General features: G+C 41.3%; 1 protein-coding gene across 2 annotated transcripts in view; it reads right to left on the bottom strand.

Moving 5' to 3' along the window:
* Positions 1-202: 202 nt before the first annotated feature.
* The window catches only part of RIN3 (Ras and Rab interactor 3), a 95820-nt gene continuing 76646 nt past the window's right edge, over positions 203-19376 (bottom strand). For both annotated transcript variants that reach the window (XM_060756547.2, XM_060756540.2), the window contains exons 8-10: positions 14237-14368; positions 5068-5231; positions 203-1044 (exon numbers count right to left, since the gene is read on the bottom strand). In XM_060756547.2, the coding sequence (XP_060612530.2) occupies positions 736-1044; positions 5068-5231; positions 14237-14368 (605 nt within the window). In that variant the 3' untranslated portion in view covers positions 203-735. The remainder of the gene's footprint in view (positions 1045-5067; positions 5232-14236; positions 14369-19376) is intronic.

Below are 19376 nucleotides of genomic sequence, written 5' to 3'. Positions count from 1 at the left end.
AGCAAGCATTTTATTTTATGAAAGGTCATGTTAGTTACTTGTTAATTTGTCCTTTTACTACCAGAGATGTGGGGGAGAACTTGCAGAGTTTTCTGCCTTTTTTGCCAAAATAATTGGGTACGTTTGGGCACTCTGACTTAGTTGAATGCAGGATGCTGTTTTGTTGCTCCATCTCAGGCAGCAAGAGATCTCAGGCTAGATGTGATATTCAGAGTCAGTTTTATCATTGGGAAATTATATTGTGAGAGAAAGGCAATGTCAGAGTTTGTCAAAAGCATTGCTAATTGCTAAATATATCACATTTTTTCTGTGCTGCTGCTAGAAAGTCTATTTGGATTTTCTACCTCAGGCCCCCAAATGTTTGGGGCTGTCTCTGATAACACTGTAGGCTTCATGCCCCATGGCTTAAGAAGATATTGCCATAATGCCCATAACCTCAAGTCTACCAACTTAGTGCAGCTGGCATTCAAGGCTACATCATTTGCTCATGGTATGAGGTTCTAAATTCTTCAAGTTTCTGCAAGAGTGAACTTTGGATGAAATAATTTTTTACAGATGCAAATGGATTCAACCAAGAAATTTCCCTGATGGACAATCACAAATGCTGTCTCCACCACCAGCCATTCAGGAAGCTGTGCTTCAGGCTGCTTCTGCTACTTGGTGGAGATCAGCATACTTTGAAAGGAGGAACATCACAGTCCTTAGAAACAAGTTGATGTAAGAGCTGTTTTGCGATTATAAAGCCTCTGGGTCCTTGATAACAGGGACCGCTGTCTCTTCACTGCCCATTGGCTTATAAATAAAGTAGAAAGTCGGCTTGGGCTCCTTGTTCAACAGGTGGGATTTGATGTGATAGGGAAGGGCATCATTGTCAAGCTGCATGCTCTTGTCGTCCACTTGAACAAACAAACCATAGTCCTGAGCTTCTGAGACTTCAAACTTCTCAGCACACTGCTGGCTCAGCTGGTGAGTTGTTGAGTCAGTCCGGTAAGCCAGAGTCCGTGCTTTTGAGTCAGCCTCCATGAAAGAGATTGCAATGAAATCCTAGAAAGAAGAAGTATCATATTGTATTATTAATTGAGATGGTGCATACATCGTAACAAAAAGAATATACAATGTGGGAACCACCTCCAGGACCGCTGACAGTATGTATTGTTAAAGGCTTTCATGGCCAGAATCACTGGGTTGTTGTGAGTTTTCTGGGCTGTCTGGCTATGTTCCAGAAGCATTATCTCCTGACATTTGACCCACATCTATGTCAGGCATCCTCAGAGATCGAGGGATCAGTTGGAAACTAGGCAAGTAATGTTTATATATCTGTGGGATGTCCAGGGTGGAAGAAAGAACTCTTGTCTGAGGTAGGTGTGAATGTTTCTATTGGCCACCTTGATTAGAATTTAATGGCCTAGCAATTTCAAGGTCTGGCTTCTTACTGCTTTGGGGAATCCTTTGTTGGGAGGTGATTAGCTGGCCCTGATTGTTTCTTGTCTGGAATTCCCCTGTTTTTGAGAGTTGTTCTTTATTTAATGTTATGATTTTAGAGTTTTTTTAAAAAATACTGGTAGCCAGATTTTGTCCATTTTCATGGTTTCTTCCTTTCTGTTGAAATTGTCCACATGTTTGTGGATTTCAGTGGCTTCTCTGTGTAGTCTGACATTGTAGTTGTTAGAGTGGTTCAGCATTTCTGTGTTCTCAAATAATATGCTGTGTCCAGACACCCTGTTGGAAACTTGCCTAGTTTCTAACAGACCTCACAACTTCTGAGGATACCTGCCATAGATGTAGGCGAAACGTCAGGAATGTTTCTGGAACATGGCCATACATTGAGGAAAACTCACAACAACCAATGACAAAATGGTTCTCTAGGTATCAATTTTGGGGGAGTACAAGATGGAAAGTACTGCTACACTCATGTTCAAGGCATGATTTGACAAGTTGGAATGTGCCCAGAGGAGGTTGACCAAAATGGTAAAAGGTCTAGAAATCATCCATATGAGGAACAGCATAGGGATATGGGTATGCTTAGTCTGCAGAAGAGAAGGTTAAAATGTGGCAATAGTTATATTTAGATATTTGAAAGGATGTCATAATGAGAGGGCAAGTTTGTTTTTCTGCTGCTCTAAAGAATAGGACATGGAGCAATGGACATGAAAAGAGATTATGCCAACTTTTGAAAGGGGAACACACTGCCTTGGAGTGTGGCAGAGTTTTAGTTTTACAAGGAAAGCTGTGAAGGAGTTGGATCAGATGTACTCAGCCTGTAGCACATATGATTGACTTCATCATACTAGAGAATGAATACACTTTAAATCTGGTTGCTGTTTCCTGCAGAATTCTGGGGTTTGTAGTTTAGGGAGGAGCCTTTAACAGCCTCACTAAACTATAAACCCCAGAATTCTGCAGGAGACAGAAACCAGATGTAAGGTGGATCCATTCTCTATTGATGAAGTACTAAGAGATATGATATGAGAGCCCTGTCCAAATATTTGAAGAGGTGTTGTATACGTAACAGAGCAAATTGTTTTTTGGGTCCAAATTACAAGGATGGGGATTTCATCTGAGCAATAGTAACAATATCCCACTGGAAGCGAGACTGGCAGACTCAACAGTTTTTCTTTAGTCCAGAGGTCTGGGTATTTTAGCAGTTCATTTCTTACAGGTAACATGGGATTGTCTTAGATCAGTGCTTTGTTTTTCTTTTTTTGTTGAAGTTATCCAAAGACAGGGAACAGCATGTTCCCCACAACTCCAATGTGTCTATTGGCTGTACGTGATTGTTTCTTTTCTAGAAAATCTCCAGTGACTGGCAGCTAATAGGCTATCGATCAATGACCAGCACTTTGAATAGCACTAGTCTAAATGATCCCTAGTTCACTTAGATTCTATGGGGATCACAAGTAATGGAACATTTCCTGGAAGCTATCTTGCTTATAATTAAAAATATACTCTGCATATAATTTCCATGAATACCCACCCGACATCGTTGGCATCCCCTCTCCTTCTTTCCTGACATTTCATTTGTTTGAATGGAGCCCCTGGTGGTGCAGTGGGTTAAACCCTTGTACCGGTAGGTCTGCTGACCGAAAGGTTGATGGTTCGAAACCAGGGAGTGGGGTGAGCTTCCGTCTGTCAGCTCCAGCTTCGTATTTGAGAATATGAGAGAAGCCTCACATAGGATGGTAAAACATCCAGGCGTCCCCTGGGCAACGCGCTTGCAGGCGGCCAATTCTCTCACACCAGAAGTGACTTGCAGTTTCTCAAGTCGCTCCTGACACAAAAAAAGTCTAAATTATGCTTTCGTTCATAATCTCCTTGCAGCCTAGACCTGTCTCAGAATTACAGAAGTGGAAAATACTACAAGCACCATTTTGCCTAGACCCCTGCAATGGAGTGTACACCTAAAACACTCCAAAAAAGTCAACCAACTTCTAAAGACCTTTAAAGAAGGCCACCTTTAACATGCTTCATTTTCTCCATTTCCATTGGTGCAAAATGAATTCAGAATGTAAAAGTAGTTTGCACTCAGTTAATCCAGCAGAAAGGAGAGTAGAAGAGGAGTAGGAGAATCTTGCTGTAGCTTTCCTACCTTGTATAGCTACCCTAATTAATTATTACTATTTTGACCATCTGTGAAATATTGGAGGGTATGCATTTCTCCCCTCTGAAGAAGTTATCTGCTTTTTAAAAAAAAGAAGAAGAAGAAGAAAAGAAATGCTATATACCACTTTTCAAGTTATGTTGTGCTGCCACCCTGTGGTAGAAGATTAGGAAAACTTAATCAAGCATAAAAACTTACTTTCCTTTCTGATTACATTATGAAACATGTTTGGTTTTTTTTGTTGTTCCATAAGTTCTAATTGGTTCTATCATAAAAGCATGGAAAAAGTTTATTAAACTGCATTTTTTGTTTTCATAAGACATCTTGCAGCATACTTTGCTATTGTTTTTCAATGAATATCTCATCCCGTCTCAACCAATTCAACATAGTTTGTGGCAGCCAAAAAAACGAAGTTTCTGGAGTATAACAACTACTTCCAAAGTAAGTACCATACAATTAAACAGGAAATAACACTTTCAAACCAGGAACAAAAAAGTTCTTATATCCCACTACCATCTCCCCAAAGGGATTCAGGGCAGCTTACAGACGGCACAAAGCACTTAAAAACAAACATAAAAGTGAACACCTTAAAATACAATAAAAAAAAACACATGCACATAAATTTAGACTCAATCAAGCTGCAATCCTCTAACCATGGTGGAAAAATTACTGGCACCATGGCTGGGCTGTAAACATTGGAATACAATAAGTACCAGCTGCATTAATGAAGAGAGGGCATGGAGTAAAGTGCAGGATGTAGTGAGCCATGGCAATTAAAAGTGGTGCCATTCTGCATTAATTCTGCAGTGTAGGTGCATTATAGGAGAACTATGCTTGGGGTCCTAGACTTTAGCTGCCAAATCTATTTAGAGCTGCAAAGCGGAACCACAAGCAAATCTCATGAAAATTCCCCCAACTTACTGGAAGGAATTATGGGGACTAAATACGGAGCCACAGTGGCTCAGTGGGTTAAACCGCTGAGCTGCTGAACTTGCTGACCAAAGGTCAACAGTTTGAATCCACAAGATGGGGTGAGCTCCCATTGATAGCCCCAGCTCCTGCCAACCTAACAGTTCAAAAACATGCAAATATGAGTAGATCAATAGGTACCGCTTCGGCGGGTAGGTAATGACACTCCATGCACCAGCCACATGACCCAGGAGGCATCTAAGTACAACACCAGCTCTTCAGCTTAGAAATGGAGATGAGCAGAGTTGAATGACAAGGGGAAACCTTTACCTTTACCTTTGCTCCTGACACGACACCCCCCCCCCAAAAAAAACCTTTAAATACCCCCAAGGCCATCACACTAAAGCATAGTATTTAGAGTGTGTGCCCAGTTTCAATCCTGTAGCTGCCTTCTGCAGGATTCTGGGGCTTGTAGTGTATGGGGAAATATAGAATTCTTTTAACTAAACCTAGAAAACAAATAACAATGTTGAAAGAGAATGCTCCATTCATCTTCTAACCTGAACAGAGGATCGGGATGCCCGGGCTTTGTTAAGCGTTCTCCGTCTCTCCCACCGATGGATCGAATCTTGAACCTCGGTGCTTAGCTGCCGGGTGACTGTGATCTTATCATAGCTCTTGATAAGCTCCACCGCTCCATAAGTAGTGATTAAATAATAAGACCCTATGGAAAATCAAGAAGCATTAACTGTGTGTTCATCATTTTTTAACAAGTCACATCTCACAGAGGATCTGTCTCCTTGTTGCATCTTTTAGAATTGTTGCTGAGTCCCTCCAATTTGTTTTCGACTTCTGGCCATCCTAAGGAGAAACTATCATAGGGTTTTCTGGGGCTGAGGGTGTGTTACTTATCCAAGGTCATCCAGTGGGTTTCCATGGCTAAGCAAGTAATCAAACTTTGTCCTCCAGAATTGTTATCCGATGTGCTAACCAATACACCATGCTGGCTCTCTTTCTGAGTATTGCTGAATGGCATCTGAGACACAATGTTTTCTTCAGCCACCTTAGTGCTACTTTAGAGCTGCCATTTTTCCCCAATTCATAAATCTTTTACTGCTATATGGTAGGGAGCTACACCATGTCCAGTTTTGGCAAGTGCATGTGAAGTAGAATGTTGTTAAATGCATTTTTAAAGTGTTTATGAAACATCACAAATGCCTTCATATCTATCAGAGAAATAGCTGGAGGTGTGAAAGTCTTAATGCAGAAGAAAGGGAAATCATTAGATTCTCCCATCCCTAATAGGGAACAAAAGGACCTTAGATCCTAGAGCTATAGAAGGATTCTGAGTCACTATCTTTTGAAACTGGTAGCCATTTCCATGTAATTCACCAGATCTGAAAGAAGTGAAAACCCTGAAGCTCTAACGTCATTATTTTCATATTTAAAACATTCCAATAAACATTTATAGCATGAACTAGGTTGCTGTGAGTTTTCCGGACTGTGTGACCATGTTCCAGAAGCATTCTCTCCTGATGTTTCGCCCACATCTATGGCAGGCATCCTCAGAGAATGTGAACTCTGTTGGAAACCAGGCAAGTGAGATTTGTATATTTGTGGAATGTCCAGGGTGGGCGAAAGAACTCTTGCCTGCTTGAGGTGTGAATGTTGCAGTTAGTCACCTTGGTTAGCACTGAATGGTTTTGCAGCTTCAAAGCCTGGCTGCTTCCTGCCTGGGGAATCCTTATTTGGGAGGTGTTAGCTGGCTCTGATTGTTTCCTATCTGGAAATCTTTTGTTTTTAAGTGTTGCTCTTTATTTATTGTCCTGATTTTAGATTTTTTTGAATACTGGTAGCCAGATTTTGTTCTGGGTTGTTGTAGGTTTTTCGGGCTATATGGCCATGTTCTAGAAGCATCTATGGCAGGTATCCCCAGAGGTTATGAGGTCCTAGAACATGACCATATAGCCTGAAAAACCTACAACAACCCAGTGATTCCGGTCATGAAAGCCTTCGACAAGACACAGATTTTGTTCATTTTCATGGTTTCCTTTTTTCTGTTGAACATGGTCGTGCAACCAAGAAAACTCACAGCAACCCAGTGGTTCCGGCCATGAAAAACTTTGATAACACATTTATGAACTGGCTTGGTTTTCTGCTTTTCTGGGCCAGGATTGGGTACAGCCATCTGAGTGTCACACTAAGGCTCAAGAGAACAGGATTGGAATTCCCGGTCAACCATGCAAACTCACTGGGTGACCTTGATGAAGTCACACTTTCTCAACTACAGAGGAAGGCTAAGGGCAAACCCTCTCTGTGTTCTTTGATAGAAGTGACTTCAACAACACTTAATACTTCCAGCAGAGAAGGAATGGCTGAAGAGCTACGATCTGTATTGCAGTTAATGGAAGTGGTCAGCAGATGGCACATGTGGATTATTACTCATTGCTGCGCTGTAAAAATGTGATTGCAGCTAGTTAACACTTTACATTTGGTTCCATCCAACCCTGTCTAATTCAACAAGTGCAAATCTTTCCAGCATGTTTTCTACAGATACTTCTCAACAATATCTAAATACATTGCACTAGAATCATAGAATCATAGAATCATAGAATCAAAGAGTTGGAAGAGACCTCATGGGCCATCCAGTCCAACCCCCTGCCAAGAAGCAGGAATATTGCATTCAAATCACCCCCGACAAATGGCCATCCAGCCTCTGCTTAAAAGCTTCCAAAGAAAGAGCCTCCACCACACTCCGGGGCAGAGAGTTCCACTGCTGAACGGCTCTCACAGTCAGGAAGTTCTTCCTAATGTTCAGATGGAATCTCCTCTCTTGTAGTTTGAAGCCATTGTTCCGCGTCCTAGTCTCCAAGGAAGCAGAAAACAAGCTTGCTCCCTCCTCCCTGTGGCTTCCTCTCACATATTTATACATGGCTATCATATCTCCTCTCAGCCTTCTCTTCTTCAGGCTAAACATGCCCAGTTCCCTAAGCCGCTCCTCATAGGGCTTGTTCTCCAGACCCTTGATCATTTTAGACGCCCTCCTCTGGACACATTCCAGCTTGTCAATATCTCTCTTGAATTGTGGTGCCCAGAATTGGACACAATATTCCAGATTTGGTCTAACCAAAGCAGAATAGAGGGGTAGCATTACTTCCTTAGATCTAGACACTATGCTCCTATTGATGCAGGCCAAAATCCCATTGGCTTTTTTTGCTGCCACATCACATTGTTGGCTCATGTTTAACTTGTTGTCCACGAGGACTCCAAGATCTTTTTCACACGTACAACTAGTTCAGGCATTGGTAAACTTTGGCCCTCCGGGTGTTTTGGACTTCAACTCCCACAATTCCTAACAGCCTCAGGCCCCTTAAGCGGCTGAGGGGGAAAAGGAAAGGGCCTGAGGCTATTAGGAATTGTCGGAGTTGAAGTCCAAAACACCAAGAGGGCCAAAGTTTGCCGATGCCTGAACTAGTTTCATAGGTAGAGCAGAATCGTATCTAATTCATGGTTAGATTCATACAGGTTTGGGAATGACTTCTTAAATATATAGCCTGTAAACATACATAACTGAACATATGACATTTATTTAATGCACATGGCTAACTATCAGTAAATATTATTGTTTAAGAGAAACACAACAGAATTATTTAAAAGTACCACAATTAAAAATCAACATTTTTTTAAAAAAAGCTATGTAAGTTCACTGGGTTGCTGTGAGTTTTCTGGACTGTATGGCCATGTTCCAGAAGTATTCTCTCCTGACGTTTCCTCAAGGTTTGTGAGGTCTGTTGGAAACTAGGAAAATTGGGTTTATATATCTGTGGAATGTCCAGGTTGGGAGAAAGAACTCTTGTCTGCTTGAGGCAAGTGTGAATGTTGCAATTGGCCACCTTGATTAGCATTGAATGGCCTTGCAGCTTCAAAACCAGGCTGCTTCCTGGACTACTCTAACTACCACCATGTTAAACTACACAGAGAAGCCACTGAAATACAGAATCAAAAAGAAGGAAATCATGAAAATGAACAAAATCTGGCTACCAGTATTAAAAAAAACTTCTATAAAGTAAATAAAGTGCAGCACTCAAAAAACGGGAATTCCAGACAGGAAACATTCATGGCTAGCTAACACCTCCCAACCAAAGATTCCCCCAGGCAGGAAGCAGCCAGGCTTTGAAGGTGCAAGTCCATTCAATGCTAATCAAGGTGACCAACTGCACCATTCACACCTGTCTCAAGCAAACAAGAGTTCTTTCTGCCACCCTGGACATTCCACAGATATACAAACCTCACTTGCCTAGTTTCCAACAGACCTCACAATCTCTGAGGATGCCTGCGATAGATGTGGGCAAAACGTCAGGAGAGAATGCTTCTGGAACATGGCCATACAGCCCAGAAAAGTCACAGCAACCCAGTGATTCCGGCCATAAAAGCCTTCAACAACACATAAGAAAGTTCATATGTCAAAGACGTAATAAGGACTGTGATTGACAGACCCCAAAAAGAAATGGTATAAAAATATTCCAAAGCCTCTAGAGTTCTGTTAGGAGAATGCAAAACACATCTTTCTTGAATTACATTTTTTTTAAAGAAAGTCATTAGTAGTTAATTAATTGTGGATGTCATTGAGCTGATTAAATTAATAACTTCACTTAATCAATTGATGAATGAATTACACCTGCAGCTGAACAAAACAATAGATCATGATGGATCTCTATTGTGATTGCTATCTCTGATAATACTAGATTGGGAAATGAACTCTCCTGTGCTTAGAGAAAGCTACACAATTTCTCATGGGAAATATTACAGGGCAAACAGATTAAGGCAGCAATCCCATCCCTGCTTACTGAGGAGGAAGCCCTTCTGAATCCATTGGAAGTAGACATGAATACAATTATGCCACTACTTTGCTAAGAATGTTTGCAAATTGCACTGAATGCTATCAATACATGGAGAATCATCACCAGTTGGTAGCATAAGCCTGCACACACAACACATGCATCCCTACAGACACAGGTTGAGAGAAAGGAAGTAATGAAGGGCGAGGTCAAAAAGCCAGGAAATAAAAAGAGTGCCATTTTGACATTTTCATGCAAACCTGTTTTTGTGGCAGAAAGGTGAGATAAAGCTGTAACAAATGAGACTGCGAAAGAAGGAAGGTGAAAACAGTAACCTCCACATAATAGGTCATAAACTACACTGTTTGCATGCCACCACCTTTAGCACTGCTGTTGTTCACAGTTATAAGAAAAGATCTTCATGTGTAAAGATATAGCACTAAGTAGCGAAGACAGAATTGTGTTGCATTTCCAACTGCTATGTACAGTACAACTTTTTTTTCATGTCAGGATCAACTTGAGAAACTGCAAGTTGCTTCTGATGTGAGAAAATTGACTGTCTGCAAGGATGTTGCCCAGGGGAAGCCCAGATGTGGAAGGCTTCTCTCATGTCCGCGCATGGTATGTTGGAGCTGAGAGATGGGAACTCTCCCTGCTCCCTGGATTTGAACCGACGACCTTTTGGTCAGCGGTTCTACCAACACAAGTGTTTAACACGCTGGACCACCAGCACAACTGTGAAACTGGACAGAAAAGAAAGCTGATAGGAAGATAATCAAATCATTTGAAATGTGCTGGGGGAGAATTATACACATACCATGGATGGCAAAATAATAATAATAATAATAATAATAATAATAATAATAATAATGGAATCATAGAGTTGGAAGAGTCCCCATGGGCCATACAGTCCAACCCCCTGCCAAGAAGCAGGAAAATTGCATTCAAAGCACCCCCAACAGATGGCCATCCAGCCTCTGTTTAAAAGCTTCCAAAGAAAGCGCCTCCATCATACTCTGGGGCAGAGAGTTCCACTGCTGAACGGCTCTCACAGTCAGGAAGTTCTTCCTAATGTTCAGATGGAATCTGCTTTCTTGTAGTTTGAAGCCATTGTTCCGCATCCTAGTCTCCAGGGCAGCAGAAAACAAGCTTGCTCCCTCCTCCCTATGACTTCCTCTCATGTATTTATACATGGCTATCACGTCTCCTCTCAGCCTTCTCTTCTTCAGGCTAAACATGCCCAGCTCTTTAAGCCGCTACTCAAAGAGCTTGTTCTTCAGATCTACTCACATTTGTATGTTTTTGAACTGCTAGGTTGGCAGAAGCTGGGACTAACAGTGGGAGCTCAACCCCCCCCCCCCCCCCGAATTGAACTGGTGCCTTTTTGGTCATCAATTTCAGCAGCTCAGTGGTTTAACCCATTGAGCCACCAGGGGCTTCAATAATAATATATTTCATTTGTATTCCACCCTATTGCTCCAAGAGAACTCTGGGCAGATTCCAGCATATGCAGACACAAAGGCAAACATTCAATGCCTGGAAACAATGAAACACAGATCAGAGAACTGAAACTGAAACATAGATCTGAGAACAAATGAAAACCGAACTTTCCCTAGAAGCCAAGATGACTAAACTGAGGCTGTTATACTTTGAATATATCCTCAGATGACATGGCTCACTGGAAAATAATGACAATGCTTGATAAAGTGGGAAGTAGCAGGAAAAGAGGAAGATCCTATCACAAGTAAATTTGTCCTGGATCTGCAATGCTGTTAATATCAGTGAGTAGGAGCCCCCAGTGACGCAGTGGTTTAAACTACTGAGGTGCTGAACTTGCTGACTGAAATGTTGCCAGTTCAAATCAGGGAGTGGGGTGAGCTCCTGCTGTTAGCCCCAGCTTCTGTGAACCTAGCAGTTCGAAAACATGCAAATGTGAGTAGATCAATAGGTACCACTCAGGCGGGAAGGTAACAGCACTCCATCCAGTCATGCTGGCCACATGACTTCGGAGGCATCTATGGATAACGCCAGTTCTTCAGCTTAGAAATGGAGATGAGCACCAACTCCCAGAGTTGGACACAACTGGACTAAATGTCAGAGCAAAACCTTTACCTTTACCTAGGGATTGTTGATAACAGGATGACTTGGAGGTTTCTCTTATATAGGATCACCATGCATTGAAACAGACTTGAGGACAGTTAAGAACAACAAACTCTGAATGCACCCACAAATGTATACCTACCGAGAGGGATCTGTTTGTTTGTTTGTTTAAAAAATGCAATACAACTGTTTGGTTTGCTCCTGACACGATAAATAAAAATAAAAAGAGTGGATTACACTTCATGCATTTGATGTAAATGGCTAAAAGAAAAAAAGACTATGCTGTAATAATATTTCTTTGACCTGATTCTGGAGGGGAAAGCATGCAATTCTGCTTCCCTTTGGGCCATCACTAGGTATTTATTGCCTAGGTAGCAGCATTACCAAAGAAGCCTGCTTGTTTGCGCAAGTACCTTGGGAAACTCCTGGGGCCCATGGCTGGGCAGCACATAATTCAAAGAAACAGCCAGTTTTATTGGTGTGCAGTCATTAAAATATGTCCACTAGATGCAAGGGGACAAGCAGGTGTTTAAGGACCCAGGTGGAGGAAAAACAAACCAGGGGCAAGGACTGTAACAATACAAAAAATAAGAAAAAATGAGAAAAAATGAAATGAGCCTCTATTTTTAGTACTGTTGTGATATTTCTGGTGTGAAGGTACTTGATGCAGTCTTAGATCTAGCCAGTCCCAAGTGGAATATATATTGTATTCAATGGAAACTCACTGTGTGTTGCTTAGAACTCACAGGTTTTAGTGCTGGAAGGCACTGGAGCTTCACTGAGAATACAGCGGGCCCTTAATATCTGCTGGAGAGAGAAATCTGGCAATTGCCTTCCACCCCTTTGAAATTACAAGCAAAATTTACTTTCCAAAACTCCTCCCTGTTCCAGCCATCTGATTGGGGGAAAGGTGTTTCTGGACAACTGTTGTCCCAAAATAGACAGCGTTTTCAAGTTCTAGAATCTAGAATCACTTCATCAGATAAGAAGTTGAGATAAAATTGTATGAAAATAGGTGTATTTACTGTATTTCATGTCAAAGGTAAAGGTTTTCCCCTGATATTAAATCTAGTCGTGTCTGACTCTGAGCGTTGATGCTCATCTCCATTTCTAAGCTGAAGAGCCGGCGTTATCCATAGACACCTCCAAGGTCATGTGACCAGCATGACTCCATGGAGTGCCGTTACCTTTCCGCCTGAGTGGTACCTATTGATCTACTCACATTTGCATGTTTTCGAACTGGTTGGCAGAAGCTGGGGCTAACAGCGGGAGCTCACCCCACTCCCTGGGTTTGACACGATGACCTTTTGGCCAGCAAATTCAGCAGTTCACCGGTTTAACCCACCAGGGGCTCCAAGACATTGCATAAATAAGTATGAAAACTGATAAAATAGAGGGAGCACACGTGGCTAAATGATTTTTGACCAAAAACAGGCAACAGCAACCATATTGTCTGTAGCTTTGAACAATTCTTTCTCTGTGCATGAAGCAGGGCATTGTGGGCAAACATACATGTGCAGAGTTGTTTGTTCTGCTCCACAGTTGTATAAGGTGGAGGATTCTTCTAGGTAGTGCCATTTTGCCAGGTTGTTTTTTGATTTCCCCCTGGCCTGGAAGCAGACCCTCTTGGGGAGGGGGGGCATCCAATTGGGATTTCCTGGTTTAGCTGCTCAGAGGGATACTCTGGGGGAACTTTAAGAGGAGTGGTGGTTCTCATGAAGCTTTCCCTTGATTTGAGTCTACTGGAAGGAGGCTGATAGCCATTCAGTGGATGGCTTTCAGGGTGTTCAACCTTATTTCTCTCACAATTAGCAGCAGCTTCCTGTCATACATGGGGGGGGGGGAGGGGGGCAATGCCATCTAGCTTTATCAACAGGTGTAGGTTTGAGACATCCTGTGATTATTCTGCATGTTTAAACATGAAAACAGGTTCATGATAACCCACTGGAGGCTGCTGGCTCCTCATCATGAGTATGGGAAATCCACTCCAGGTTTTACCTGAACTTTAAGGAGTTTTCCAAGATACCTAACATATTTGGGGGCTCAGTACTTTGGGTCTTTTAAAGTTCAGACTAACATCCTAAATGAATTTACACCTTGTTGCCACTATCTACCACTGGAACAGCCTGAATGTATCTATTACTACCAGTAGTATCCTCTTTAAGGTAAAGGTAAAGATTAAGTCCAGTCATGTCCGACTCTGTGGATTCATGCTCATCTCCATTATTAAGCTGAAGAGCTGGCATTGTCCATAGACACCTCCAAGATCAATTGGCCAGCATGACTGCATGGAGCGCCATTATCTTCCTGCCGGAACAGTACCTATTTAATTTCCCTGAATAAGTCTAAACTGTGTGTTCATCATAATATTCATCAAAATAGTTTATTGTATGGGCCCAAGGCCATAATGCAAAGCACCACACGCGCACAATAGTACCCTCGGGAGCAACAGGCACTAAAAATGCTAAACAGAAACCATAATCATGCTCCCAGAAAGAAAGGAGGGAAGGAAGAAAGAAAGAAAGAAAGAAAGAAAGAAAGAAAGAAAGAAAGAAATGTGTGTGCATGTGTATGTTAACAACCATTAAAGTACATTTTGGTAATGGGTCCAGTTAACCCTTAGAGTTTTAGTATCCTCTTTAATTTCCATGAAAAAGTTTGAACTGTCTGTTTTAGCTAATATTGAGACCCATATTGGGAGAAAGCTGAGATATTAAATAAGAAAATAAACAAACATCAACATCATTCTGCTTTCCCTTGGCTACAGCAATGTATCCATTCTTTCCCATACCTTCTCCCAGCTGTAGAGCAGGGTCCATGAGCTCCATCATATACTCTACATTCAGAAGCACTTCTGTCAGGTCACTGCGGGCCAGAACATACATGAGCACCGGAAGGAAGTCATCTGCCCCATGAGGCTTTCCTGAAATAAGAACAGAGATCATTTAAACCTGTGCAAGAATTGGAAAGCCACATTGAGTCCCAAGATGCACCTCCCTATATACAACCACGTACCAGATCCATGCATGAACCAGCCCTTGTCCGGGCCTTTTGGAAGCAGCTGGCTTTGCATAGTTGCCAAAACACATATCAGAAATAGGGTAGGATTGATGAGTATGTAAATGTGCAAATTGATTTGGCAGCAGAACAGCTATCAAGGCAGCCCTGGTGGCTCTGTTATTGTAAAAAACAAAACAAAACCTAAAAAACCCCTCCTTGGGTGAAATTATGCAATGAAAGGAATTTAAGAACAGAGCATGGAAATTGTACTTATTTGGGGCCTCGACTCCTGGAATCTACTTCCTATTGCATGCTAGCAGGGAGTTCTGACTGTATTTTGAAGACCATTAGGTTGCATATTCTCCAAATGTCCCAATTTGAGAGGGACAGCCCTACTTAATCCTCTGTGGTCCCATTTTTGCAGCTGCCTTTAAAATGTCCTGTTTCTTCTTCCCTCCTCCTTTGTCCTTGGTTTATTTCAATTGCTGCAAACTGAGTCAAAATACAAAGTAGTTTACACCCAGTTTGCTCAGAAAGAGGAAGATGTTCACTCTTCCTAAACATGTAGATACATTCCAGGATTTCTTGGCTGAAAATAATAGTTTTGTTTGTTATTCCTCATTAATACTTTTTGTCTCTTGTTGCCCTTTTGACTCCATTCAGTTGCAGCTTCAACACATTTATTGCAGTTTTTACAAGTGAAAGGCTGGAGGGTATGAGGTTGATTGCTTCTGAGTCAGAAGGAAGACCTTTTGAGTCGACTCTGCTTAGCCTGGCCCTACTGTTTTGCAAATAATGAGGCGAGGTATGGCATGTGGGATCCCTGCCATATAACTGTAAGTTTTTCATTCAGTTTATCACCACCTTGGACAATTAGGATTGTCAGAGTTGAAAACTTGCAATTGTTATCTTTAATAGTTGTGTAAAAGACCCTGCCCCCCCACCCCCCAAGATAATTGAAAGTGTGGACAATAGTGAAGTTTATATTTTGACTAGCTAGAAACATACAGTACGATCACACTGGAATAACTCAGAGAGTCTCTCAAACACCCTGGGGAAGTGGGGCTGGGGGAGAGATATCTTTTTTGGGGGCCTGGGTAAGCGAAACTGTGGTTATCTCACCCATGGATAAGGAGGTCATACGTACACATAAACAAAAACAGTAATGTAAGTAGATAAATTAGTACCGCTTTGGCAGGGAGGTAATTAAAGGCGCCCATACAAAAATGCCTGCGATTTAGGAGAGCGTCTAAAGATAACAAAGCTCCTCAGCATGGAAGATGGAGTGACAGTGCCCTCCCATGGCCAGAATCAAGCACAGCCTCCAGATGCCAGAGATGGAAAAAGATAGGAAGCATTTACCTCTGTCTTTGTTAATTGTGTAACGGCATTGAATGTTTGTTGTATATGTGCACTATAATCTGCCCTGAGTCCCTTTGGGGAGGTAGGGTGGAACATAAATAAAGATTATTATTATTATTATTATTATTATTATTATTATTCCTAAAACAGAACTGAACATGGCAATTAAAATGGAATCATGGTGTTATCAATGTTCTAGAAGCATTCTCTCATGATGTTTTGCCTGCATCCATGGCAGGCATCCTCAGAGGTTGTGAGACTTCACAACCTCTGAGGATGCCTGCCATTGATGCAAGTGAAACATCATGAGAGAATGCTTCTAGATAATGGCCATATAGCCCGAAAAACTGACAACAATCCAATGAAGTAAATAAATAAATAAAGTTGGACTAGATGGCCTGTGGTCCCTTCCAACTCTGATTCTATGAGTTGTAGGTGAATGGAACATATAACAAAGATCCTCTAAAATCACAGCACTATTGAATTTGGTCCCAAGGTAGAAACGGTCCCCTAATTTCTGAAGTGTTCCCACTGGCCAAGTCTTTGCCGATATTTTCTGACTTGTTTTAAAAGTTTTGGATGAAGAACAGAAGAGCATTATTGATTCACAACTCCAACAGTGACATAAATATTCTTAAGTCTATTGAAATCAATGGGCTTAAGCGTGCTTAGCTGTGCAGTGGCTTTTTACAAGTATTTCCTGTGGTAAAGTTTCCCTTATATGTCAGGCAAAGTCAACAGGATTTCTTTGAGGCTGAGAAACTCTATCGAGCTGGAACTCTGAATAAATGCTCTTCTGTTCTCCATCCAAAAATGTACCAACTTTAAACAAGCCAACGAACATCGGCAAAGATGTAAAGCTAGCTCAGTTAAAACAGAGCGGCAAAGACTCATGAGGGTTAAGACTCGTTTTATAAACTGAATTGTATGTTGTTATTCACATAGTACCATACATTCTTGGAGTTGTGTTCTCTATTTTACAAAACCAGAAAAGGGATTTCATTGTTCAACAAGCATTAAGTGAAATGTTTTCTTTGTGCAGCGTTCCTGTTTTTGCCTGTACAGAGGAAGTATCAAGTGGGTGTGGATGGAGGGCCAAAAACTATTTCTAAAAACCAGGAATCAAGCAAGGTGCAGGATCAGCAGTTAACGTGGCCAATATATTTTTTAAGATCTGTCCAGTTGAAACAGAAAATGTCGATTCCATCAGCCAAAGTTGCATGGCTACCACAATTTCACTAATATGTCTCAAAAGATTTGAGATCAAAATGACATAAGAGACACTATCTACACAGCCATATACAATCTGGATTATCTGCTTTGATAATGTGGATTATATGGCAGTGTAGATCCAGTCTTAGACCCCATCTACACTGCCATTATAATGCAGATTGAACAGCAGAGCTGTCAGTAGAGAAATTAGGCACCGCTTAATGCAGGGAGGTATATTACGATACCATAAAAATGTTGGTGATTAAGCGTTAGCAACCTCCTGTGGCCAGAATCGAGCATAACCTCCAGGCGCCAAAGTTGAAAAGGCCAAAATACCTCTATCTGTCTGTCAGTTTTGTATGTCTAAAAATGGTATTGAATATTTGCCGTGTATGTGTGTGTTGTGATTCACCCTGAGTCCACTTCAGGGTGAGAAGGGCAGAATATAAATACTGTAAATAAATAAATAAATAAATAAATTTTACACTAGTCATATAATGCAGTTAAAGCTACATTATAATGATAGTGTAAAAAGGGGCCGCCTTAAGTCCTCTTAGGGGTAGAGAAAGGCGGGATATAAATAAAGTAAAAAAATAATAAATACATTCTTGATCATGTGCTCAGATATTTTAGGACTATAAAGCTTTCCCCCCCCCTGCACAGCAGGGATCATGGGTATATCAGAGCTCATAAAAGTTACTTTTAAAAGTACAACTCCCATGTTGACACATTGACCATGCCAGTGTCTTAAAAAATCACAAAAGCTTTTCTAAGCACTGGGATATACCTGACGAGTTTAGAGTCTTATATAAATAAAAATGTAATGCTCATATGTGGGATTAACATAACTAAAAAACCACTGGAGGAATTGGCACCAAATTTGGACACAATACACCTATCAGGCAAACGAGTGACCATCACTCATAAAAACACTGGAAAACATAGCGGAAGAAAAGCCAAAAAAATAAAACATACATTACAATGCATGTGCATAACCACATATATACACATATACACAAATATATATACACATATATACACAGACTGGGCCACAGCAACGCATGGCAGGGGATGGCTAGTACTATATATTTTAAAGTATCACTTACATTTCTCATTACAAGAGATCAACACTGATGTAATCAGACTTCCTTCCTTCCTTTCAGTGATTTTCCTAACAGATTGGTACCCAAGATTTTTATTTTTTAAATTGTGAAATAATTCTCCTGCTTAGGGAATTTTTAGAAGCTGGGATACTATGGTGTGGGCAGGGGTGGTGGCGTGTGAATGTTGAGCAATATAAACCATGTGATAAGATGGTATGAACTCTGTCTCCCGGAAATGTCTCATATAATAAGCTAATTGTAGAAAAAAATACCCTCTAAAGTTGATCTAATATAATATGCTAATTTTAACATTTAGAATGAGTGAAATCTTTCAGGTTTTTGGCTATTCATTTCAACAAACTGCAAATTAATACACTGTATTAATGCGAGTAAAATGGAATTTAAAATACAATAATCAAGTGGTGGATCATGGTTGTGAGTTTTCCAACTCATTTTCGACTTTTGGCAATCCAAAGGCTTGGAGTTTTATGGGCAAGATGGGTTCAGAGAAAATTTGCCCTTGCCTTCCTCTGAGGCTGAGAGAGTGGGCGTTGACCAAAGTATTTCAGTGGGTTTTCATAGCTGAGCAGGGATTAGATTCCTGGTCTCAACTGACTTCTATGTGTTCCTTATTCTTTTTCTATATTATTGGGTAGAGATACAGTAAGGATGGCCCCAGAGTAGAACTTGGTTCTAGTCTAGCATTTTCTGTCTGCCCTTTCTTTCTTTCTTTCTTTATTTATTTATTTATTTCCTTCTTTTTCCTTCCTTCCTTTTTCCTTCCTTCTTTCCTTTCCTTCCCTTCCCTTCTTTCTCCATTCCTTCCTTCCCTTCCTTTCCATTCCTTCCTTTCTTCCTCCTTCCCTTTCCCTTCTTCCTTCTTTTCTTCCTTCCCTTCCCTTCCTTCCTTCCTTCCTTCCTTCCTTCCTTCCTTCCTTCCTTCCTTCCTATTCCTACCTTCCTTTCCTTCCATTCCCTTCATTTCTTCCTCCTTCTCTTTCCCTTCTTTCTCCCTTCCTTCTTTCTCCCTTCCTTCCTTTTTCCTTCCTTCCCTTCCTCTCTTCCTCTCTTCCTTCCTTCCTTCCTTCCTTCCTTCCTTCCTTCCTTCCTTCCTCCCTTCCTTTCTTTCTTTCCATTCCTTCCTTTCCTTTCCTCCCCTCCCTCTCCCTTTCCCTTCCTCTCCCCTTCCCTCCTTCCTTCCTTTTAATGTAGAAGAGCAGCATTTAGAAGCTGCTGGGATTTCCAAGCATACGG

The sequence above is a fragment of the Anolis sagrei genome, chromosome 1, assembly GCF_037176765.1.
Source record: "Anolis sagrei isolate rAnoSag1 chromosome 1, rAnoSag1.mat, whole genome shotgun sequence".
In the NCBI taxonomy this organism is placed as follows: domain Eukaryota; kingdom Metazoa; phylum Chordata; class Lepidosauria; order Squamata; family Dactyloidae; genus Anolis; species Anolis sagrei.
The sequence above is the reverse complement of the archived record's forward strand: the minus strand, read 5'-3'. Positions and strand labels throughout refer to the sequence as shown.